The sequence below is a fragment of the Vulpes vulpes genome, chromosome 6 (assembly GCF_048418805.1).
Source record: "Vulpes vulpes isolate BD-2025 chromosome 6, VulVul3, whole genome shotgun sequence".
Taxonomy (NCBI): Eukaryota; Metazoa; Chordata; class Mammalia; order Carnivora; family Canidae; genus Vulpes; species Vulpes vulpes.
The window spans coordinates 104,952,586-104,978,554 of NC_132785.1; the positions used below are offsets into that span (position 1 = coordinate 104,952,586).

Here is a 25,969-nt window from a genome sequence, read left to right on the forward strand (position 1 = left end):
CCATTCCCCCCAGGTCCCCCGCCACACAACCCTGCCCTGCTCCCACCTCCCAGCAGGTCCCCAGCCACTGACCGGAAGGGAGGCTGATGCGGTTCCCATCCTTGAGCTTCAGCCGGCTCTTCCTGAACTTGCCCTTGCGCTTCTTCACCCGGGGCTTCTCCTGGCACAGCTGGTGGATGATGATGTTGAGCTCTCGCTCCAGGATGTCGATCTCCCGCTCAGCCAGCTCCTGCTCGCGGCGCCGCAGCAGCTCCTCCTGGGTCTTCTGCTGGAGCGCGGCCCGTGTCAGTTCCTCCTCCCAGGTGCGGAGCTCCTGCAGGGGCAGGAGCATCGGAGGGAAGAGTGGGTGCTTAGCGCAGACGGGTGAGGAAGCTAAGGGCCCCCGAGAGCCAGTCTCCCATAATGTCCCATACTCTCGGTCCCAGGCAGACGTGCAGGCCTCACAGCTGCTCAACGAACACCTGACCACCCCGGATGCTGGGCAGGGGCAGGCTCAGCACAGCCACCCTGAGGACGTAGCTATGGAGGCCTTGGACACAGGGGCTGATGGGTTAGTTGCTCTTTAATTAAGGATTAAAACTGCCTGTGATGGGAAAAAATGGGAGTTTGGGTAGAAAATATAATCGTTTATTTAAATTTTACAGACTTGGTTCTATTTTGATTTTTTCAATTATATAAAGGATGTTTTTTAAACCAGAGCCAACTTAAAAAAATAAATAAAATAAAAATAAAAAAAAAACAGAGCCAACTTAATGAGATCTACCTTAAAATGTGCCCACTCTAAATGACTTGCCCTCCAGCTATCACCCAACATTCAAATAAAGATATATTTCCAAAGTGATTATTCAAAAGGTAGTGCAGCATGTCCTCTCAACCTCTGTTCAGTTGGTGAATAGAATCCACTGAGGCATGTGATTTGAATTCTCATCTTGAAGGAAAACCACGTGCTCTGGAAGGATCATGATAGCATAGCAAAGAGAAGAGAAAACATTTCCCCAAGTCTTTGCTAGGTGCTTGCTCTAGTACTGCTGCTATATCAGATGGGCAGGACTTCTTCCCTGCCTCCCCTTTTTCCTTCAGCATGAATTTATATATGTACCCAGCACTGAGTTCCTGAGATGAGGCCAGGGAGGGGGGAGGCATATGGAATCAGGAAATAGGAAGGAGAACAGAACATGTACATACAGTTGTCAAATCTGGAATCTAAACCATCAGCACTGGTTACCCAGGGCGTAAGACAGAAGTGGGGTGAGATAAAGCACTAAAACTTTAAAAAGTGGGGCATTTCTTCAATAAAGTAGCCAGAGCAACACTTCTATGGTTGAAACTTAAAATTTGGGCAGTCTGGGTGGCTCAGTGGTTTAGCGCCGCCTTCAGCCCAGGGCATCATTCTGGAAACCCAGGATCAAGTCCCACTTTGGGCTCCCTGCATGGAGCCTACTTCTCCCTCTGCCTGTGTCTCTGCCTCTCTCTCTGTCTCTCATGAATAAATGAATTTTTTTTTTTTTAAAGAAACTTAAAATTTCTGCATGGAATGCTCCACCATAAGAAGTCATTCTCGGGCAGCCCGGGTGGCTTAGCGGTTTAGCGCCGCCTTCAGCCCAGGGTGTGATCCTGGAGACCTGGTATCGAGTCCCACATCAGGTTCCCAGCATGGGGCCTGCTTCTCCCTCTGCCTGTGTCTCTGCCTCTCTCTCTCTGTCTCTGATGAATAAATAAATAAAATCTTAAAAAAAAAAAAAAGAAGTCATTCTGCACTGAAACAAAACACTGTAGAATGTGAGCTTAGGGCTAGAAAAAAATATGTGAGAACATATTAGGGAAGTTGAGTAGTGGGTAGAGAACAGAAAAGACAACAGAGACAAGAAGGGAATAAAATATTCTGATATTAGGAACTTCTCATTCAACTTGCCCTCCATTCTCAAGAGAGTACCAAAATATCAAAATTGATAAGAATTTAAAATTAGAGGGCAGCCCGGGTGGCTCAGCGGTTTAGCACCTGCCTTTGACTCAGGGTGTGATCCTGAAGTCCTGGGATTGAGTCCTACATTGGGCTCCCTCATGGAGCCTGCTTCTCCCTCTGCCTGTGTCTCTGCTTCTCTCTCTCTAGATTTCAAGAATAAATAAATAAAATCTTTAAAAAAATAGAAAAATAATTGATAATAAAAAGTGACAGAGGGGAAAAGTGAGAAAAGGATTGGCACCTTGAAAATGGTCTTGGGAGTGCCTGGTACCTCAGTTGGTTAAGTGTCTGACCCTTGGTTTTGGCTCAGGTCATAATCTCAGGGTTGTGAGATTGAGCCCTGCCACAGATTCTGCACTATGGAACCTGCTTGGGATTCTCTCTCTCCCTCTCCTCTCTAAAAAAACAAGAAAAGAAAAGAAAAATTGTCTTATACATGATGGGTGCTCAGTGTCAATGTATGAATGAAAGAGAAAGAAGGAGGGGGAGATAGAAGTCAATTTTATAAATGCAATCCTTTATGGGAACCCAGATTCATCATACATGTCTGAGAGATGAACCTGAACTTTTGAACTTCTCCTTCTTTGATGAAATAAGCCCCAAACAGATTCACTGCTGTATGCCCCTACACTCCCTTGGCTTTCCTTGTCCCACTACATCGTTTTCACCATTAGGAGAACAAAAACATGCAAGATTCAGAAAAATCATTCCTAGCTGGTTGATTATGCTGCTAGGTGGGGAAATTAAAGAGCTCAAGCTAATTTCAGACTTTCTAAGTCTTCCTCTCCTGCATGCTCTTATCTAGGGAAAGTTTGCATTATAGCCCCTTCCTTTGAGGGAACTCAGACCCCAGTCTAGGGACAAATCCATGATGGATTTGTCGTGTCGATGGATCATCACTGTACCTGGAAGCAATAAATTCGACAAGCTGAGAATGAGCTGAATCAAATGGGAAATCAGGATGTTTATGGAGTATTTGCCAATGGCAGAATGTATCTGTAAGACTCTCAAACATGATGAGCCTCCTTCTTAGTAAAACACCCATTTGGGGATTAGCTTCCTAGTGCACAAATCACATCACTTGCATATAATGATTTAATAGGACTTTGAACTTAATGAACTTTCCCCAGAGAGAAAGTTCAACTTGCCCAACTAGGAGTCTTCTAATGGACAGGCATAGCACAGCGGTTGAGGGCAAGATCTCTGAAACAAACTGCCTGAATCATGAACTGGGGAAAGTTAACATGGGAATCACATGTAACATGGAGTTAATAGCACTGACATCACGTGGCTGTATTACATAAGAAAATTATTATCTTATGTAAGATTATATAAAAATTCATATAAATTGCTCTATAACAGAGCATGGCACATAGTACATGCTCTATGAATGTTAGCTATTATGAGAATGGATTTGGCTTTTCCTAGTAACTACCTACTGACAAAATCCAACTTTCATTTTTCTTACTGTCAGGTATCCTTATAATTTTGTTGATCAAAAGAAAGAAAACCAAGAATCAAGTGATTCAACAATCTAAAGGACCAGCAACTCTAGGTTTCTTCTAGTGGGAATAGCATTAGTAACAGGAACACTCTGTTCTTCTTCTTTTTTTTTTAGATATTTATTTATTTATTTACTTACTTACTTACTTACTTACTGCACATGCACATTAGCAGGGAGGGGGCAGAGGGAGAGGAACAAGCAGACTCCCTGCTGAGTGTGGAGCCCACCATGGGGCTCAATCCTAGGACCCTGAGATCATGACCTGAGCCAAAGTCGGATGCTAAACTGACTGAGCCTGGAACTCCATGAATACCTTTTTTAAATCATTCTCCCCAATGGTAAGTACCGGTCCCCTCCCCTCCAGGTCCTAAAAGATTTGTCGTAAGCTCAATCCAATCTCCTGCAGAATGCCACTGACTTGCCAAATAGCACCAGGTTTAGGACTGCTATGTGGCATAAAAATAGGTTAATTCTTCAAATCAGCTCTAGAAATAATCTTTAAGCCATTTATTTAGGCAAACAATGATATTGGAGAGAAGATGGTTGTGGAATCAGAAGACCCAGGCTGAAGATTCTGTTCCTCCACATACTGGGTCATGGCCAGTATGTGGAGGAACACAGTTAGAAAAGTCACTGACCCTTTGCCCTGAGATGAGAAAGACAGTAAGACCTCTCCTACATGCTGGTGGCAGGGGCCATAAGACTCCTGGATAAAAAGGACATTAACCCCCACTCTGGAAGTACATGACAGAACCAAGAAACATTTCTAGAACCCTCTCCTATTTTCTACTGGTACCTGCCCAGTGGTGCTCTTCCTCTGGCTTGAACCATGTAGATAATCTGTATGGAGAACTCTGGACTCATGACACCCCTACTTGGTCCTGCCAAATCCCAGAAAGAAAGAAAAAGTCTCTACTACTTCTGGTCACACCTGAGGCCTGGAGAACACCTTCCATGTAAAGTCGGGAAGAAAAAGCTACTCTGTTACCTCAAAATAAGCAGGGAGGTGGTTGTGTCAGACTCTGTCCAGAGGCCCCAGGGGGGAAGGCCCAGTGATTCAACTCACATCCTTTTCTTGTTTTGTTTACCTTCTCTTTGGCCCTGAGTTGGTCAAACATCTCCTGAATCTCATGTTTCCAGTCATCCTGCAGGCAGTGGAAGGAGTCCTTGGGCATCTCAAAGAAGCCAGACTCCTCTATGGTAGTTAGCTGGTCCAGGATATTTGTGAAAGATGGTCGCGAATGAGGGTCAGGATTCCAGCAGTCTGCGTGGAACAAGTGAATAGAAAGAAAACATGAGTGGACAGAGACAAGCGTAAGACTTAGAACAGTACATGACCTCCTTTACCAGAAAACTGCCTCTTATTTTTCCCTCCAGGAACAGAAACACTGGGATTTAGGTAACCGCACATAGGGCTTGGGAAGTAAAGCAAATTGCCCAACCTCCCAATCATAAAAAATGTGGAAATAAAATGCATCAGTTCTGCCCCCATCCGCCTCTGCCTACTGATTTAGCATCAGAAAAGCAACTCCAAAGAATTTGCTGGCATGAGACTCGACAACCATGATTTATCACGTTCCTACATGATTCCAGAAGTGACAGTAGGTGACTAGGCTCCGGATCTCACCTTCCTACAAATAAATGAGCCAGCCTTCCCCACCTCAATGGGATGATGAGAAGGCAAGGATAAAAAGCACTGGACTAGACTGGGCAGGAAAAGTGAACTTTATTCTCAGCTCAGACAATAGCTAGTGGAGTGCACTTTGCCTCTCTCAGGTTGGATTTCTCACTTAGGAAATTATAGGGTTTGACCAGATGTCTTCTAGAGTTCCTTTCTTCTCGGACGTTCTTCATTTATATATGTAATATACTCAAAGGTCCTGAAAATAAAAGCTGCTGTATCTTCTCATTATGTATTAAATAATAAAATATTTCAGTTAAGTTCTACAAGTCACTGGAGATGGACAGAAGGGGCGTCCGTGATATCAATGTAGCAGGGTGGTGACATCAACCTAAAGTAACTCTTCCAACCACCCACAGGATTCCTCCTTGAGTGACTAATACTTCATCTCCTCTTTCTGTAACTAACCCAGCAGAACTGTCTGAAATCTACCCAAGTGCTGCTAAGAAGGCAAACTTTCTCTGGTTTTGTTCCAGTCAGGGGTCGCTTACCTTCCATGAGTTTGGCAAAAGGTTCTGGGCATGTAGAAGGAATGGGAAGGGCGAGCTTGTTCATGGCCACTCCATAAGCCACGGCTAAGCCATCGATTCCTCGGAAGGGCACCTCACCAGTCAAGAGTTCCCAAAGCAGCACTCCATAGCTGAGGAGAGAAAGAAGACAGAAGCAATCTCAGATGCCACAGATGATCTTAATGACAGAGCTCATGAGGCCTTTCTGAGCTACCCACACTCTCTCTGGCATGGAGGGAGACCAACAAAGTATACACACTAATGGACAGGAAGCCATGAGGGCTATCCACTAAAAAGCAAAAGCTCTGGAGCCAGGCACATTTAGTTTCAAAGTCTTGTTCCTCAAATTCCTCATCTATAAAGTGCAAATAACACCACCAGTCTCACAAGGATGCTATGAAACTCACTGAGCTACTCTAAGGGTTTAAATCAGCGCTCGCCAGCCATAGCTATTCTGTTGTTATTGCTAACATAATACTCTGGAAGAAGGAGCAGCTTCCCAAGAATACATTTTTTCCTGTTTTAAGGAAATTTCCATGTTAGTCACAGGTACACTTTCTCAGCTTTTGAAAAGCAGAGAGCTGACCACCTATAAGAAACAGGTTTTGCTCCTGTGACAGGTTTCTTTAAATGCTCACTAGTTTGGATAGATTCCTGCTGCTGGTTGGTTAACAGAGACCTCTGCCTAATTCAGAGGGGCAAGTCATACAAGGGTTGCCTACATGGGAAGAGCGGAGCAGTATGTCAGCTGTGAGGACCTAAGTTTCCTCCCAACTTTCAAATCCACATGAAGAATTTCCTTTCACATGTCCTGTGAGTCAGAGAATGGAGCACAAAGCTTAGAATAATTATTCTATGAATTCACAATCAGAATAAGGCAAAATCATGTCATGTTCAATCCTTCCAGGAATAAGAGTATCCCAGGATAAGCAACCATAAAGTCATGAACAGTCAGAAGAGTCCCTCTCATTATTTTTTCAACACAAACCTCGACTTTTTAAAAATACTCATCAGTGGCTTACAACAAACCAAGTCATGCTATTTTAAAAAACATGGCTCAGTTGGTGAAACATGAAACTCTTAAATCTCGGGGTCATGAGTTTGAGTACCATGTTAGGCAGAGAAATTAATTTAAAAAAAAAGTAAGCCCAGTATCTATTTCATCATGCTGCTTTGTATGCACAAGGTGCTAAGACACTTATAAACATCATCTTAAAACCCTACCATAAACCTGCAAGATAAATATCACCATTTTGCAGATGATGAAAGAAAGTTTCAGCTAAGTTTAGCAGCAGCATATATTTAGGGGCATACATGGTGGACCCTGAACCACCATGGTCCAGGTCTCAATTCCTTCTCTCTAGAATCCCCTTTTATCATTACTCTGCTTGGTAAACTCCAATCGTCTTTCAAGATCAAATTCAAATGCATCGCCATTCATTATTCATTATTCATTCATTTTACACATCTACTAAAAATTTACTATGCATCAAGCTCAATGCTGGGCACTGGGATACAGGATAAGATCTTGTCCATGAAGAGACTAGTGAGAGGAATAGAAAAGAGGTCAATTAGAATACAGAGATGAGTCACACCACAGATACCATAAGTGTACAAAGAGACCAGGATGGGCTCCTGGCCACCTACACAAGACCAGGATGAAGGCAGGAGACGGCTAAACCCTGCCTGCTAGGTAAAGGGATACAGGGATCTAGAGACAGGAGTCAGCAGGTATGAGGTAGACTTGCCCTCAAAGACTTGCCCTCAAAGACTCCCAAGTGGCCAAAGAAGAGCCACGTGCCAACCAATGCACCAGGGCATCCCAGAAGATTCCTACAGATATACCACCAGGACTCTCATTTTCAGTTATCTGCTCCTGGCATTACTACCAACCTCCACTCTGGCCACAAAAATCCAAGGTCCCAAAGACCTCTCTTCCACCTATGTGAAGATGACTGGTGTCTACACCCTAACTACCTGGAAAGACAGTAGAATGTTTAAAATATCTAAACAGGTGTCCTGTTTGTGTCCTTGCATCTGCTCGGCTGATGGTGTCTACAGAGATGTCTCAGGCCCTGGAAGAGGGAGGAGTCAGGGAACCCACTCCTCTCAGTTTCAAGGAGGGCAGCTCTGCTCCCACCTGGCTGGCTTCTGGTTCATCTGCATTTCATTCCATCTGAAAAGCCCCACAACTAAGAGAACCAGGTCAAATGCTGCTCAAGAAAGATTCAGACAGACTTGAATTAAATGTCTGCTTTACCACTTATGGTGGTACATCTCTACGTAAGGAAGCTCCTCTGCTTTCTTCACCTACACAACAAAGACAGCACTTCTACCTCACAGAATAATGGCAAGGGATAAATAACATGACTACTACTTCTCCAGAAGCTTCCATGTAGGGTTAGTGACCACCACTGTGTGTTTCCCCTTGGGAAGGGCCTGAAACAGGAATGCCTCTGGTGGGCTTCAGGGAAAGTCCACAGTGTCGGCTAAGAGCCTTGCTGAGGGACGCCAGCATTCAGGCAAGGAGGCTTTCTGGGAACGAGTGAACCAGTTAGTTTTCCTCTGCCAATGTTCCTCTTTATTTCTGTAACCGAAGGTGGTAATATAAATGAATCCCTGGCATTCCTTTGGCAGGAATACAGTCCAAGAAAGGAAATAAAGAATTACGTGTTGGATGGGTCTGCGCCTCAGGGAGAGGTGGGCAGAAGAAGTCCACGTGATTTACCACGGGTTTGGTCCACTCTGATGCCCTCCCAGGGTTGAGAGAAGGTCAAGAGGCCCTTTCAAGACCATGTACAAGCAGCCTGGAAGCACCAGCTCAGCTGAAATTCTGCCTCAGGACCCCCCCCCCTGCAGAGGGCCACCACCTCCCACAGTGCTGTCAGTGATTTCCCAGGAGTCCTTGCAACCTCGCCCTGAACCCTGGGGCATACCCTGTGTCAATAATTAACCACCTCCAGGGATATGAAAATCCTTTCCACCATTTGGTGGGGTCACAGGTTGGAAAGAGGTGTTCTATGTTTTCAAAGTGAGGAAAAGCATCAAAGTGGATAGCAGCCTGACCAAAGGCACACTGACTGTTTAATAATCTTTGGCAAAAGGGCGCCTGAGTGGCACGGTGGGTTGAACATCTGACTCTTCATTTTGGTTCCTGAGATGGAGCCCCATGCTCAGCATGGAGTCTGCTTAAGACTCTATCTCCTTCTTCCTCTGCTTCTTCTCCCCGCACTCTCTCTCTAAAATAAATAAATAAATAAATCTTAAAAAAAAAAAACCTTTGGCAAAGACAGCTGAACTACCACATGAGAAAACACTCTGTAAATTGTAAAGTAACATAAAACTCTTTTTCTTGTTAACTAGACCTCATTCGAAATGATGATCTATTTACTAATATATATAATACATACATGAATATATTGACACAATATTTATCAATATAGTAATATGCACATGCTATATTATATTCCAAAAGCAGCTTATGAAACAGAATGATCCCATTTTAAGGGATGAACAGAAATAAATGCACCAAAATATTAATAGAAGTTATCTTTAGAAGTGCGTAATGGGTGATTTCTTTTTCCCTTTTTTTTCTTTTTGTTTAACCATATTTTCTAATTTTTTCTATGGTAAACATATTTTACTTCTATAATTTTACAAACTTAAAATGCCTCCACTTCATCCCCACATACCAGGCAAGAAGTCATTACAGGAGACCACTAACTACTACTGTGTTCCCTACACAGCACAACCAAAGGGAAAAGTTTTGTCAACTATTCTTCCTGAAATGGTCTAAATCCAAGCAGATTAGGAAACATATGAAGTTGAAGATCTGGGCCTTACCATCATATCTTCCATCACAGCATGTGGAAAAGGCCCAGAGAACTACACTCAAAAAGCAGTAAGACAAATTCAGCTGGCCTTGGGAGCCCAGCAAAAGCAGAGGCCCAGAGGCCCCAGTCCCCAAGGAGTTGCAGCAGGGGTGGGAGATGGACACAGGCTCAGCCTGGCACAGAGTTAGTATTCAACAAACATTTCCTAAATCAATTAATTAATTAATTATAAGTCAATTTGGGAATGAGTTTTTTCCAACTTCCTAGGCATACTTGAGCCCTTCTTCCATACTAAGAGTTTTAGCTGGATACATAGTTATCCAGCTAGAGCCTACATTTGTCTCTCTTCTTTGGAGCTAGGTGTGTCCACATCACCAAGAGCATGCAGTGGGGTGTGTACAGTAAGAGATGTGCACAACTTCTGGGTTGTCTCCAAACTAAATACATGCTACTTGCCATGGATAAACTCTTTTTCTTCCCTTCTGCATAATATAATGCTGAAGTAACAGTCACTCAGATGTAACCATTCAGACAAGAACAATGTACTGAGAGACCCAGAAAGAACCTGGGTTTCTTTTTCTCTATCTTGAGAGAGAGAGAGAGAGAGAGAGAGAGAGAGAGAGAGAGAGTGTGCATAAGGAGGGGAGGAGCAGAGGGAGAGGGAGAGAGAGAGAATCCTACACAGGCTCCACACTGAGTGCAGAGCCTAATAATGCAGGGCTCAATCTCACAACCCTGAAATCATGACCTGAGCATAAACCAAGAGTCGGATGCTTAACAGACTGAGCCACCCAGACTGAGCCACCCAGACGCCCCAAGAACCTGGGTTTCTAAATGATCTCATGGGGCACAGCTACCCCAAAGCCTGGACTACTCTCTGAAAAAGAAATACACTTTTACCTTACTTAAGCCACTGAATTTGTAGGTCTCTTTGTCAAAGTAGCTTAGCTTAATTAATATATTAACTATTCTCATTAGCCTATAGTCAAGCAATGAAAGTGTTAGATTGAAGCATATGAACCTGCTATTTCTGTTGGTCAAAAACACTGGAATATCATTACACAGTTCAACCTAATGAAATCTGGTCAGATATTTTAAGGCAAGAAAACTCTTTTCCTCATAATAGCTATTTTACCCTGTAAGTAATGTGTAGGAAAATAAGACACAATATACAAAAGCTACAAAACATCACTAAAATAAATAGAAAAAGGCCTAAATAAATAAGAAGATATCCCATGTTCTTGGATTAGAAGACTTAATATTGTTAAAACGGCAATACCTCCCAAAGTGATCTACAGATTTAAAACAATTCTTACCAAAATCTCAGCTGCCTATTTTGGAAAAACGGACAAAATGCTCCTAAAATTAATTTGGGAAATGCAAGGCACCCAGAATGGCCAAAATAATCTTGAAGAACAACAACAAAGTTGGAGGACTCCTACACCCATTTACAAAACTTACTACAAAGCTACAGTAATTAAAACAGAGTGGTACTAGCCTAAGGATAGACACATAGAGCAATGGAGTATAATTCAGAATCCAGAAATAAACCCTTACATTTGTGGTAAATTACTTTTTGACAACAGTGACAATTCAATTAAGAAAGAACAGCCTTTTCAACAAATGATGCTGAGACTAGATACAGGAGTCTTATCCATGGGAGATACATTTCAAGACCCTCAGTGGATGCCTGAAACTGCAGGTAGCACAGAGTCCTATATGTGTTTTTCCCTATATTTGAATAGACATTTATACAGAAAAAGATATACAAATGGCCAATAAGCACATGAAAAGATGCTCAACATCAGTAATCATTAGGGAAATAAAACCAAAACTCCCAAAACTATAATGAGAAGCCACTTCATATTTAACAGGATAGTAATAATTAAAAAAACATACAATAAGTGTTGAGAGAATACAGAGAAACTGGAACCTTCCTACGTTGCTAATGAAAGTGGGAAATGATATAGCTATGGTAAAAAACAGTTTGGTGGTTCCCCCAAAAGTTAAATATCCCATGACTTGGCAAATCCACTCCTACGTATACACTCAAGAGAACTGAAAATATGTTGACAAAAACTTGTACAAAAATGATCACAACTGGGCAGCCCAGGTGGCTCAGCGGTTTAGTGTCGCCTTCAGCCCAGGGCGTGATCCTGGAGACCCAGGATCAAGTCCCACATCAGGTTTCCTGCATGGAGCCTGCTTCTCCCTCTCTCTCACTCCCATGGAGTGTCTCTGCCTCTCTCTCTCTCTCTCTCTGTCTCTCTCTCTCTGTGTTTCTCATGAATAAATAAATAAAATCTTTAAAAAAAATGATCACAACAGCATTATTCACAATTGCCAAAAAGTGGAAACAACTCAAATGTCCAGCAACTTATGAATGAATAAACAAATTTCCATGCAGTTCTGACTCATGCTACAACATGGATAAACCTTGAAAACACGGTAACAGTAGCCAGTCACAAAGACCACATACTGTATGATTACATGTGTATGAAATTTCTATAATAGGCAAAAACAGAGATAGACAGTAAATTAGTAATTGCCGAGGGCAGGGGGAGTGACTGCTAATAGGCATTGGGTTTCTTTTTGGTGTGATAAAAATATTCTGGAAATTGATAGCAGTTGTGGTGGTTTGAATGGTAGCTCTAAAATGATACACCCATGTCCTAATATTCAGAATCCTTATGTGAACAGAATCTCCCCTAAAGTCTTTGGAGCGAGTGTAGCCCTGCTGATACCAATTTCAGGCTTCTGGCCTCCAGATTACAAATGTCTATTGTTGAAAGCCATCAGGTCTGTGGTAATTTGTTACAGCAACTCTAGCAAACTAATAACAATGGTGACTGGTACAAATTTGCTAAACTTACCAAAAACCACTGACTTAAACATTTTAAAGGGCAAACTTTGTAATATGGTATAATATCTCAAGAAAGCCATTATTTAAAATACACACACTTGGGATGCCTGGGTGGCTCAGTCAGGTAAGCACCTGACTCTTGATTTCAGCTCAGGTCATCATCTCAGGGTGGTGAGATTGAGCCCTGTGTCAGGCTCCACACTCAGCACAGAGTCCACTTGGGATTCTTTCCACCTTCCTCTCCCTCTCCCTCTGCTATTCCCCCCGCTCATGCTCCCTCTCTCATAAATAAATAAATAAATAAATAAATAAATAAATAAATAAATAAAAAAAATATAAAAAAATTAAAATACATACTCTCATCATATACACACACAAGCTCACTTTATAACTCATCAGGAAGAAACAACTTCATAGACTAAGTGCAATGACAACCTACAGTCCTTTCTTTTGGTATACCATGGTGATGTTACTACCTCATAGCCAAGGGGATGCATACCCTATAGAAGCTCATCCTCCCATCAGCAAGGACAAGATTTCTTTCTATCTAACTATCTACTATCTATCTATTTATGGACAAGATTTTTAGAACCATGTCCTTATGACCTATGGTGCTGACATTTACTAGGGGTGTGGTTCATCTAATCTGTGTCTCTGCAGCTCTGAGTACATGCTTGAGACCCATCTTTTCCAATTTCTGTATCAATATTCAACAGAAGAGTCCTGACTAGAAGGTTAACCAGACAACTAGAAAAGATCACTTCTAACCCACCAAAACAAGAGACAGGACAAATAATACTCATCAGCTAAAGAGCTTACAGTGAGAACAAGTCCAGCAGTAACAGCCACAGTTGCTAAGGCAGCCAGGATGACCTTGGGGAACGTTCCCAGGAATGACTGGATGCCCTCACCACCCTACAGGCAGAGACAGGAATGCACATTGCTCGTGGGATCTGCTGGTCTTTACTACACAGCAATTGCCAACACACAGGGGTGGTACCAGCCACAGCACTAAAGGGACATTAGGTAGATGAAGGCATTAGAAATGGTCCCATGAAATATCAGAAAGGGAGACAGAACATGAGAGACTCCTAACTCTGGGAAACGAACTAGGGGTGGTGGAAGGGGAGGTGGGCGGGGAGTAGGGGGTGACTGGGTGACGGGCACTGAGGGGGGCACTTGATGGGATGAGCACTGGGTGTTATTCTATATGTTGGCAAATTGAAAACCAATAAAAAAATAAATTTATATATAAAAAAAAGAATCATACAGTTTCACTCATATGGGGAATATAAGAAATAGTGAAAGGGATTATAAGGGAAAGGAGGGGAACAATTAGAGAAGGAGACAAACCATGAGAGACTCCTAACTCTGGGAAACAAAGGGTTGCAGAAGGGGAGGTGGGCAGGGGGGTGGGGTAACTGGGTGATGGGCAACGAGGAGGGCACTTGATGGGATGAGCATTGGGTATTATGCTATATGTTGGCAAATCGAACTTCAATAAAAACAAATGAAAAAAAGAATAATTAAAAAAAAAAAAGAAACGGTCCCATGGCAACCTGGAAATTACTATAGACTGTTCTGAAGGGGTCACTTAGACCAGTGTGGGGTGCCTGGGAGTCTACCTCAATTCTCCGAGTCCTGAAACGTGTGTGCAGCCAAAACAGACCTGGGGAGCACTGCCCCTGCACCTCTGCACCTTACCTCCACACATCACTGCCTTTGGAAAACATGGAGGCACGAATGACCTCCGGTGCCATCCAAGCATATGTCCCTGCAGCGCTCATCTTTGTGGTCCGGTGCCATTCTCGAGCCAGGCCAAAATCAGTGATCTTCAGAATCTTGTTGCTCAGGTCTCCATTCTCCACCTTCTGGAGGATCAATACTGGGCAAGGAAAGGACACAGAAGAGACAGGAAAGTCTGCATCAATCACAAGAAGACCACTGAATACAGAGCCCTCCTGCAAGACTCCCGTCCTCTCCCTCAGGCTGCCCGTGCAGCTACAGTAGTCTGAAGGTAGCAACCATCATTTCTGCTAAGATGCACCTACAATGCATCCATTTTTGTGCCAAGTCTTTTTGATAGGTATTATCTTTAACTCACAACAACCTTATGAGGTAGGTAACCATTGCCATATCCTTTTTACAAGACGAGAAAACTGAGATAAAGCACCCATGAGTCAGCTAGGAGTGAAACACAGCGGCCGGACTGAAGAGCCTGCGCTCCTAACCCTCACAGCGCACGGCCCATTCACGTCTATGGAAGGAGCCGTGAGGTCACAGCTGACCCTTCGGAGGAGCGGCTACTTGGGCTTCCTGTCTGCCTGGGCACCCCTGGCCCAGCACTCTCAGACCACAAGGAAGGGTGGATTTTCAAGGTTTCAGGACAGTGCCTGGATAGTTTCCACTTTACTTAAGCCTATAGGAAAACATGTCTTTTGGGCACAGAGATTTCTCCTTAATTTGGGAACTTGCCCCCAGTCATTGAGAACTGGTTGTCAAGTTGGAGAAGTCAGAGGGCACACACATGTTCACACCCATGAGTCTCTCTGTGGATATGGCCCAAGAGGAAAGAACTGGTGCGCTGAGCCAGTTATCCTCTGGGGCTGTCTCCCAAGTTCTAACGCCGAAGCACCACAGTGTAGAGCCACCTTGGCTCTCCAGGACGGTAGCAGAGGCAGCCACCCCCCCCCCCCCCACAGGACGGTTCCAGAGACTGGTCCCCTTGCAGGAGCCAGCCTTCTTAAAAAGAGCAAAAATGCTAACTGATTAATGTGCCGTAAGCAAAGCCAAGGAACTGTGAGCAGACGGTGGACGTGTGCAAACCTAGGATGGTTCTGAAGGTGTATGCAAGCACAACCTCTTATGGGCTGGACACTGAACTGCCTGGAATTCAGAGCTCTATACTCAGGATTTCAGAGAAGGAAGAAGCAGTCTCTCCCCACCCCTGCTGTTCAAGTCCAAATGGGGAGGGTGGGGAAAGGAATCCATTGAATATAGAATAACAACTAAAAAAAAGGTTGACTCAGTTCCTCCAGCCACTCTGTCTAGGTAAACAATGAAAAAAATTAGTTCTGAGCCCTACGTGTCCTGGGTTACACCCTTCCTGGGTTGATTCTCCCCTGACTCCCACTGAGGGGCTCTTACGGCTTTACCTTTACCTCTCTGAGAGGTGTTTGCAATTTAAGATTCTCGGAGAGCTCAAACTCTTCCAATATTTAAAGAAAGGAACTGTGATGGTGGTACTTTGGGTACCAAGGAGGAGCTTGGGGGTGCCTTTTAGGGCAACAGCCTTACACAGGTCCCTCAAGTCACACACTGTACATTTCTCCTCCTGCCCCCAGTCTGTAAATATCCACTGAACTGTTACACATTGGAAGGATGTAGACCAAAGATCTCCGTGTCCTACGTGCTTCTCAGAAAATCAGCAGTAAAGAGGGATTACAAGGAGCTATAGAGCTGGAAGCACAAAAGAAAATAATGCCAGCCACTCCCTAGATCTAATGGACTTGGTCTCCTTCCTCCACACCCTCTTCGACTCCCCTGATGCACCCCTCCCTGCTCTGAGCTGACCGGATCTAAAAAAAAAAAATTGCCATCTCATTGAATAACAAAAATCTTTCCAGATTCTTCTGTGCCCCTCTCCCCATCTCAGCAGAGACAACACACAAGTATGCATGCAAATTGCTGGGCCAGTAGCACTACGGAAACCCACCGTTCCCTGTAAAGAGGCAACCACCAGCTGCTGACCATTTCTAAGCCGCCCAAAGAATCAGAGCAAGCCCATCCCCTTATACAGCCCATGGGGTCTGGTCTTGTCACCCCTGACTCCAGGTGCTGGGACCAGGTGAGTGGGAGGACGGATAACAGTTTCATGATTCGTATGGAACCAGCTGAGCTTCCACAGGTTCTGGAAGGGGAAGCAAAGAAGTTTAGGTTCTATTATAGGAAATGGATTTTTAGAAAATGAACAGCACCATGAAGATAATGTTTTAAATATATGAGTCTGTCAGATGGGTAAGAGGGCGGCAGAATGATGGAGATGGGGCAAGAATCAGCCCAGGAAAGATATGCCTGAATACAAACGGCATTGGGGCAGATCCAGCCCAGTTCCACCTAATCCCCACCAACCCTGCTGCCTTACATCCAGCAGACTTCAAAAAAGCATCCCCATATGGTGGACCCCGGGAGGCATCAAAGTTAGAAATCCCTGGCATTGAGATCCTGACCTCAGCAAAGAGGAGAGGCTGTAATCGGAAGGAAGCCAGCTAGCAATCCCGGCTACCTCTCTCTATTTCTAGTTCCAAAACATTTCTCCTCACCCCCAAAAGGAAATCCATACTCATAAGCAAACATTCCCCATCTCCCGTCCACCCAGCCCCTAGCAGCCACCAATGTGCTATCTCCATGGATTTAACTATGGTGGATACTCTATGTGAATGGAATTATGTGATAGATGACACACCTAGTTATTTCGTTAGTGTAATGTTCTCAAGATTCATCCAGATTGGGGTGCCTGGGTGGCTCAGTGGTTGAGCGCCTGCCTTTGGCTCAGGTCATGATCCCAGAGTCCTGGGATCAAGTCCCACATCAGGCTCCCTGCATGGAGCCTGCCTCTCCCTCTGCCTGTGTCTCTGCCTCTCTCTGTGTGTGTCTCTCATGAATAAATAAAATCTTTAATAAATAAATAAAAATTAAAAAAAAGATTCATCCAGATTATAGCTTGTACCCACACGGTACTCCTTCCTATAGCTGACTAATATTCCATTGTATGTATATACCACAATTTGTTTATCTATCAGTCCTCGACAGACTTTTGAGCTGTTTTCACCTTTTGATTACTATGACGTAGTGCCACTATGCACACATAGGTACATCTATTTGTTTCCGGGCCTGTTTTCAGGTTTGGGATATGTACCTAGGAGTGGAATTACTAGGTTATTATGATAATTCTATGTTTGCTGTTTTCCACAGCAGCTGCACCATTTTGCATCCCCATCAGCAATGTGTGAGGGCTCCAATTTCACCACATCCTCAACACACTTATTTTCCTTTTTATTTTTTTAAAATTATAACCATCCTAGCGGATGTGGAGAAGTATCTCACTGTGGTTTTGACTTGCATTTCCCTAATGACTAATGATGCTGAGCCTCCTTTCATGTGCTTGTTTGCCATTTGTATATCTTCTTTCAAGAAATGAATTTTGACTTATAAGACTTTTTTATATACATTCTGGGTACCAAACCCTTAATCAAATATATGATTTGCAAATATTTTTCCCCTTTCTATAGGCTGTCTTTTCACTTACCTGACGGTGTCCGTAAAAGCTTTTAACTTAGAGGAAGTCCACCTTATCTGCTTTTTATGTTGTTGGTCATGCTTTTAGTGTAACAGCAAGGATTCCACTGCCAAATCCAAGTTCATTAAGATTTACCTCTCAGTTTTCAGAGTTTTACGGGTTCAGCTCATTGACCCATTCTTAGTTCATTTTTGTGTACCACAAAAGGGGTATTCAGCTTCATTTGTTTGCATGTGAATATATCCAATTGTCCCATTTGCTAAAGAAAAGGGGTTTTACCCTTAAAAACAGGATAGAGTAGTTCCCTCCTGGTACACTTTCCCCAGGGAGAGAGAGGTTATCATCACAGCAGCTTTTGGTCCTGCACCACTGCAGTTAGACCATTCTGAGCTTCTACCAATGACAAACAGCTACAGCAAAAACAAACTATTGTGCTTTACTTATTAGAAAACTTCACAATGCTTTATCAAAAATCTAATGAAGCCTGTCCAAGTGTATTGTGAAAACCTCACCTCTCGTGGCTAGCGCAGTGGAACACATGCTGGCAACAAGTCCAAGCCCCAGTCAATGGGGGGCTGGCCAGGTAAGGGAGACAGAGGAATGGATGCATCTGAACGAAAAGCCTGGTGACTAACCAGATATAGAGGCTTGAAGGAGACGCAGGAGGTTCCCAGTCGTCCAGACATAGGAGACAAGGAGAATGGTGGCACCCCTGATTGAAGCTGGGAGGCAACGCCCTTTGAGGAAGCCAAGTTCAATTTGGGACATAATGGGTCTAGGGTGACAGTAACCAGAGTCAGCATGAATCAGAAAAAAAAAAAAAAGCAGACAATTTAAATCCCAGCCTTGACACTCTACATGTGACCCTGAACAAGGTTCATAAACTCTGCACTTCTATAAAATGGGATAAAGATTAAAAGCAATGTAGTAACAAAGCACCTAGCAGAGTGCTTGACACAGAAACAGGGACTCAGGACACTATAGCTATTATTATTATTGCGATGATTAAGTATCTCCTATGGAAGCAGAAGCCATGGGACAGCATTAAGGTGCTGAGGACACCACTGGGAGGCCTGGGAGTTCCTGACAAACGATAACCATGCAATAATTTTCTGCTTTATAAATCAATGGTATGGTTGATAAATTAATAATGCTAGCTATCCATTATTGGTCACATGGTGCTGTTTGTATAACGTATGTAAAGAGCTTTACGTACATCACCTTAGTTAATCCTTAAATCAACCCCATGAAGTAGGTGCAAATATTTTCTCCCTAGCTTGCCCATGCTGAAACAGATACAGCACGGTTAAGTCAGCCGCCCACAGTCAGAGAGGGATGGAGATGGGCTCCAAAGCCAGACTCTTCTTCATGTGCTGTGCCATCCATAGTCTATAGTCATAGTCTTCTTCATGTGCTGTGCCATCCTATAGTCTTTCAGGCTTATTTCAACTTCAGACAGATTCCTAGATAGTCACTGGTTAACCAGTCTTCACTGCTCCCCCTTCTCCTGAATTAATCATTCAGCACCTAAAACCACTACTACACAATTTAACACTATCTACTTCTTTTACGTCATTCCCAAGAGCTGCACACCTAGGTGTCTCATCATCTACTCTGAGGGACAGGACTCCTCAAGGGCAAAAAAAAACCATTCTCCTTCTGGAACCCATGCTGTTCTCCCTCCAGCAACCAGCACAGAACTAGCCTCTCTGAAAGGACGGACCTCTCACTGGTCACTTATTTCACCGAAGAAGTATCTTGTGCATCTTCTCAGACTACCCACTTCCCCATCCTTTGGGTGCTGGAGGTGAAGGGTGGGGAGGGCATCCCCCTCGCCCCACCAGTGTACCATCCATCCCTGAGACATGAAGGGGAGCCAGAGTGTACCAAGCAAGGTAATTAGATTGGCGAAGAGGGATGCCGCGGCTGGGGTCTGCTGGCAAATAACACACGGAGATGCTGCCAAGTTGGGTGGGGAAGACAAGGAAAGATAAGTTAGTGATTCTGCCCATAAGGGCCTTCGGGACATACTGCATGGAAAGATACAAGACAAAACTGAATATTAGGTCAAGACAAAGTGTACATCAATAAGGGCCTATGTTTTGCTGCAATCAGGATGATAAGCAGTTTTCCAAACCTCAGTAACCTACGGATATTATTCACGATTATTTTCAGATCAGGAGACCACCTAAATGCCGCTTACTTAATACTTTTCTTTATGTTCACCTTTTAAAAATTACTACAAGAAATTGTATATTATTATAAATGAAAAACAAATATTCTAATATCAGTTGACCTGTACAAATAAATAAAATGCAAGAAATAGCTGTTACTAAGTTTCAGTATATCCTGTTACAGGTCAAACTCTCAGCCTTAGGCCTTCTGTCTATTAGAGAGAAACAATTAGAAATGTTGAGAGGAATAAAGGAAAACTAGCACCAAAATGAAGGTCAAACCTTCACGAATATAGAAAGGTGGGGTGACTTCTACAGGATTCAGGGATTCAGTGCGTATTTCATACAGACCATCATAAAGGCCAGCTCCTGTTAGGTTATCAGGGGGAGAAATGAGTCAGGCACGGGTGGCCACAGAGGGCTCAGAGTCTGACCTAATATCATTTAGCTGGAGGCCAGGCTCTCAAAACTTGGCATAACTGAGGAGACACTCCCATATGTCGTAATGGTAAATTTAGCTTTGGTTGATGACTTATCATTTTGAGATTTCTTATTTATTATTCATCTCCATTAGCACAAGGGGCTCTGATTTGCTAAACGTTCACCTTGGCGCCAAGAATCCCGTCCCCAGACCTTCATTTGGTTTGAATGAATCAGTACCATCTCTCCCAAATTAAGCAATTGGTCTAACTCTGTTCTGGGGGTTGTGTTTTGCTTCGTTTAGTCTTTTTTTTTTTTCCAATTTATTGTCAAATGTGTATACACATAGAAGAGCGTACAGAACACGTAGGCATGGTTTAAAGAAAAGGAGATGAAAACTCCTGTGACCCAATCTAGTCCCTTAGAAGCTCCGTGTGTCCTCCCCACCATCTCCCTTTTCCGACTTCTGTCATTCATTCCTTTATTTCGTATATGTATATGAATGTATATACCCTATGTATATACCCCAAAATAAGACATTGTTTAGTTTTGAAAAAGTGAGTGGCAAGTACAAACAGAGCATGTGTACTAGTTTTCTAGAGCTACCATAAAATGACTACCACAAATTTGGTGGCTTAAAACAACAGAAATATATTCTCTCTCAATTCCAGAGGCTAGAATTCGAGTCCAAAACCAAGGTGTCAGCAGGGCTATGCTCCCTCCAAAGGCTTGAGGGAAAGAAGAATCCTCTCCTGCCTCTTCTAGCTGCTGGTGGCTGCCAGCAATTCTTGGTGTCCTTGGCTTAGTGCAGTATTAAATCCAACGTCTTCATCTGGCTGTGTGCCTTCCCTGCGTCTGTCTCTGTGTCTTCCCATGGCCTTCTCATCTCTGTGTGTCTGTATCCAAATTTCCCTCTTCACATACAGAAACATGTCATTGGATTAGAGCCAGCCTTCCTCTAGCGTGGCCTCATCTTGACTACATACATCTACAAAGACTCAACTTCCAAATAAGGTCACCTACACAGGCATAAGCTCCTCTGTATCTTCTGGTTCTAAATTCACTTTGGCCAACCTCTGATTCTCGGGTTGGGCAAAGAAAACACCCGTCTATCTGGTAAGCAGGGCAAGGAGGAGGGCATAGGAGCTTCATCAGCACATGAGCAAGACAGCCAAGTGTAGATAAGAATCTGGACCAGGCTTCCCCAGGCAGTCAGTGCTTAGTAACACCACCAGCAGGCAGGTCAACAGTGACAGCCCTGAGTCACACTTGGGAGGTGTCAACTGCCCAACCTCTAGGTCTGCTGCGCAGCACACTCTCCTGGAGTCCCCCTCTGCAGTCCACAGGGGTGTCCCCTCATCCCTCTCCTGTGTTAATCTCTGTGGCCTGCACCCCACTCTCTCTCTTTGCTGGCTTCTTCTCTTGTTCTGCTGGCATGCATTCTCCAGTAGCACCTTAGAGAGAATGCATGGAAGGTTTTTTTATGCTGTTGTTGGAAAGTGTCTATTTCCTATCCCTATACTTGGTATAAAAATGATTAGAGATTTCTCTCCATGATTTTGAAGCCATGATGCATCATTTTCTTGTTTCCAACACTGCTGTTAAGAAGCCTAAAGCCATTTTGCTTCCTGATGCAAAGTAGTGATAATGTCTTTCTCCTCTGGGAAATAGCTACTCTCTTCTTAATCCCTTATGGTCTGAAATCTCAGAGGGATGTGGCTTGAGACGGGAACTTAGTAGGTACTCTGAAATCTGTACATTCATGTCTTTCAGTTAAAGTGAATTTTCTTTTTTTTTTTTTAAAGCGAATTTTCTTAAGTATTTTACTGTTAATGTCCTTGTCTATATCTCTCTGTTTTCTCTCTGCAGAACCTCTGTTATTCAGATATTGGGCTTCCTAGACTGGTCCTCCAATTTTCAATCTTTTCTCCTCTATTTTTCCCATCTTTTTTTCTTTTTGCTCTTTTTTTTTTTTAATTTTTTTTTTATTATTTATTTACGATAGTCACAGAGAGGGAGAGAGAGAGAGAGAGGCAGAGACACAGGCAGAGGGAGAAGCAGGCTCCATGCAGGGAGCCCGACGTGGGATTCGATCCTGGGTCTCCAGGATCGCGCCCTGAGCCAAAGGCAGGCGCCAAACTGCTGCGCCACCCAGGGATCCCCTCTTTTTGCTCTTCTATTGGAGATGTTATCACTTTACCTTTAAACCCTTCTATTGGGTTTTTCATTTCCTTATCACAGTCTTAATTGCTAAGGGAGCTCTTTTCCCTCTCTGAATTTTATTTATTTTTTGTGTGAGTGGCTAGCACAAAGACATCTGTGTAACAGCCATTTTTTTGTAATACGGGTACAATATCTCTTCTTCTGAGTGTATCAGTGATGGTTCTTTTTTAATTCTTTTTTCTTCTCCTAGTGCCATTTGCTTCAGCTGCTTCTCCTGTGTGTGCTTTGGCCTCTGATGCTCTTTTGCTCAGACTTACAGCAACCCTTGGTTGTCTGTCCATGACTGAGAACCATATAGTGCTTTGGTTTTAAGAAGTCCTTATCTTTTACAGTATGTACTGAAATACCAAAAATATGAAACAATGCTATAGATTTCCTTCAAAACAATCAAGGCTGAGGAATGAGTGGGATGACAGAAAAAAAGACGGTTTCCCACAAGTTGGCCAGTATGGAAATTGCTGAGTGCATGGGCGGTTGTTACTGATTCTCCTTGCTTCTAAGTCTTCCATTGTAAGCAAGCAGGGAAAGGTATGAGGAACCCAAAGCTGACCAGACCTCTCAGCACATAGGAGGGATCCACCAGCTTCAAACTTCACTGTGGGAGATCCAGGTAACTCTAGGCAGGAATATCTGAAGGTCACTTCTCTTGAGCTGGCCGTGTGCTCTCAGGGTGTTCCTCCTCCAAACAGCCTAGGAAAAGGGAGTCCTGGGTGCTCCCTCGGTGTGCTGGGGAGCCAGTCACGAGTGGGGGGGGCCCAAGGGGTCTCGGAATGTAGCTTTCAGTCTGTAAACACACACATCATCCCTCCTTTTCTGTATAAAGCACCCATACCCTCCATTGTGCTTGGTGGCCCTGTCCAGAAACTGTCTACCCCTTCCAAAAGGCAAGGTGGTCAGGCGGCTGCACCAAGCGAAGAAGAAAGGTCCATGGGGCTCAAATGCACTTCATATCACTGCCACCCAATCTTTTTTATTTGAGGATTCCACTTCGCCCCAGCTCCAGAGGTGCCCGGTACTGCCACTTGCTAGACATTTGAGGAGTCTGTGATATACATGGATTGATTGGTACTTTGCTTTCCTTGCTGTTAGCTTAAAATGATCTTTCTCAAATGTCCTAAGGCAGCAAGTTACCGTTCATCCACCTGTTCTCCAGCTTCCCAAATGTGGCTGCTGTTCCTCCTCTCCTGTTGGCCTTGCGAGTTCCTGCAGTTTTCACCAGGTTTTGAGCATGAGTACCAGCACGTGCAGTACATGGATGTGTTCGATCTGCCATCCTCGCCCAGGATCCCGCCTTTGGTCTTGTTTGTTTTCTTGGTATAGGGAGAAGGAATCTTGTAGAGTCCGTACCCAAAGGTACCCTGCAAGGCACCCGCCTTTGGCTTCACTCTTCCAGCTCTCCCGTTATGCAAACTCTGGACTCCTGTTTGTTCCTGCCAAAGCTCAGGCCAACCACCAGATCTACGCCACGGCATCCCCTCTCTCCCATCTTAGCAAGAACAATCTCTGAGCTGCAACAAGGCAGCAATGGTTGAGTACCCAGAATGTCTCACAGTTCTGGCTCTACCACATTGCGATCTGCACTAGGGCCGTTCCCCTACTTCCGACATTCTCTGAGTCTGTAATACCCTGAAAGGCAGTGTCAGGCTTTTCTGGGGCCAGCCAAGCTCTACCACCCATCTGAGTTGAATAACAGCTAAGCTCAAGGGCAAAGAGGAGCCAGCCAGGATGACTCTGCCCCACAGAAAAGCCCCATTCACTAGACAGAGCCAGGCCCTAGGGCACCTGAGTCAGCACTAGAGACATTTACTTCCTGAAGCCCGTTGTCTCCAGTGGAGGAAGGAAGAAGATTTCAGGCTCCAGCCCCACCCAGCAGCCCAGAGTGCCAACAGGTCGGTGGCTAAGCAGGGCAGCCTCCCTGTCATGCAGGCACAGCAAGAGCCACCTGAAAGAGCTTGCTTCATGGACCACTACCGTGCAGTAGGAGCATGGCCAACATGCATCTCCTGGCCTTTCCTGGCCCCTTGGCCCTCAGCCCACTCGGTCTCTCCAGGCAGGGCCAAGGGAGGCCAGACTTGCTTACCAAGGCAAATGATTCACCATCTAGACTCCCCGACTCCCCGCCTCAGCAGGTGCGGTGCAGCCTGGAGACAGCCAGGAGATGCAGCAGCCGAGGCCCCAGCCAGTTCAGCAATGTCAGCAGAGTTCCATCGAGTTCCACTGGTACAACCAGCAAAGCTATGCTTCCCGGCAACACTCCACACAGGCAGCTAGTAGTCTCCGTCAGAAGAAGCTGAGAGAACGGAGTCCTCGGGGATTAAGGATCTACCCTCTCTTGGTACGGAAGAGGAAACCAACAGAAACAGAAGAGGAAACCACTGGATGTATGAAAGCTCTCCTGGTGCAGCTAAAGAACGCTTGGCACAGTGACCTCTTCCTGTGACCTGGAGCTAGAACACAACCAAACCATGGTAGCCTCTCTTTCTATGCCTCTAACCCGAGGAGGCATAATAGGTGCTTGGTAAGTATTTTTCTTGATTGAATCAATAAATGAATACAAATCATCCCCAAAGGTTTCTGATCAAATCCGTTTAGACAATGCTCCCCAAACCTGTTTGAGGGCTGGCTACATCAGGATCACCAAAAGAGCTACAGCAGTGATTCTCAACCTCTTGAAATAGGTCCCTTAGGCTTTAAAGCAAATGCTATTATGATGGTAGATGGACTTTTAGCGTTGATTAAGAAAACACTAATCAGAGCTAAGTTTATGGGGGCTTCAATATGTGCTGTGCACTGGGCTAAGTGATTTACATCCACAATCTTAATTCTCTCAGTAAATCAGAAAAGTACTTTCAGATGTGGAAATTGAAATTCAGAGAGGCTGGTCCACAGATGGTAGGAGGCAGAGCCAGGACATAACCCAGGTCTGGAAGAAATTACATCCAGTGCCCCGACCACCCCACCCTGTTAAAACACCCACCGAGAAAAACACTTTTAATCCAATCTGTACTATATCAACATGACAGCAACTACATTTGAAAAACAGAGATATGCATATTCATACTCTCTGCAAACACACTTAGATTCAAAAAGACTTGCAACAGCTCCCTCCCCAGATGTCTGCAGCCCACCCCTGGGAACCAGTGATCTCAATGATATGACCGGAAGCCCCCTACACAGAAAGCAGAAGGCTACCGCCCTTAAGTAAAAGATCCACCTGTCGGCCACCATCTCATATTCAAGCAGGTGTCCCAAGAACCTCCAACTCCAGAGGAGTGAAGGGGAGACAAGTCTCCAAGGAAGGGTTAAAACAGAAGGACAGAGTCAGCAGCATTCCATGAGAAAGAGAAAACAAATTGAAAACACAGCAGAAAAGAACTGCTACATTAGCAATCCTGGCAACATATCATGGAAGGACTAACAAGGGATTAATGATAGGAAAGGGGCCTGAAAGCTGTGACCCAGACTGCTAGTCGCCCTTCCAGTGGCTATCCTCCCTCATA

At 44.2% G+C, this 25,969-nt stretch overlaps 1 protein-coding gene across 2 annotated transcripts in view; it reads right to left on the reverse strand.

Moving 5' to 3' along the window:
• The window catches only part of MAP3K9 (mitogen-activated protein kinase kinase kinase 9), a 74,649-nt gene that overhangs the window by 16,465 nt on the left and 32,215 nt on the right, over positions 1-25,969 (reverse strand). For both annotated transcript variants that reach the window (XM_026008501.2, XM_026008499.2), the window contains exons 3-6: positions 14,058-14,238; positions 5,640-5,788; positions 4,556-4,731; positions 73-313 (exon numbers count right to left, since the gene is read on the reverse strand). In XM_026008501.2, coding sequence (XP_025864286.1) covers positions 73-313; positions 4,556-4,731; positions 5,640-5,788; positions 14,058-14,238 — 747 coding nt within the window. The remainder of the gene's footprint in view (positions 1-72; positions 314-4,555; positions 4,732-5,639; positions 5,789-14,057; positions 14,239-25,969) is intronic.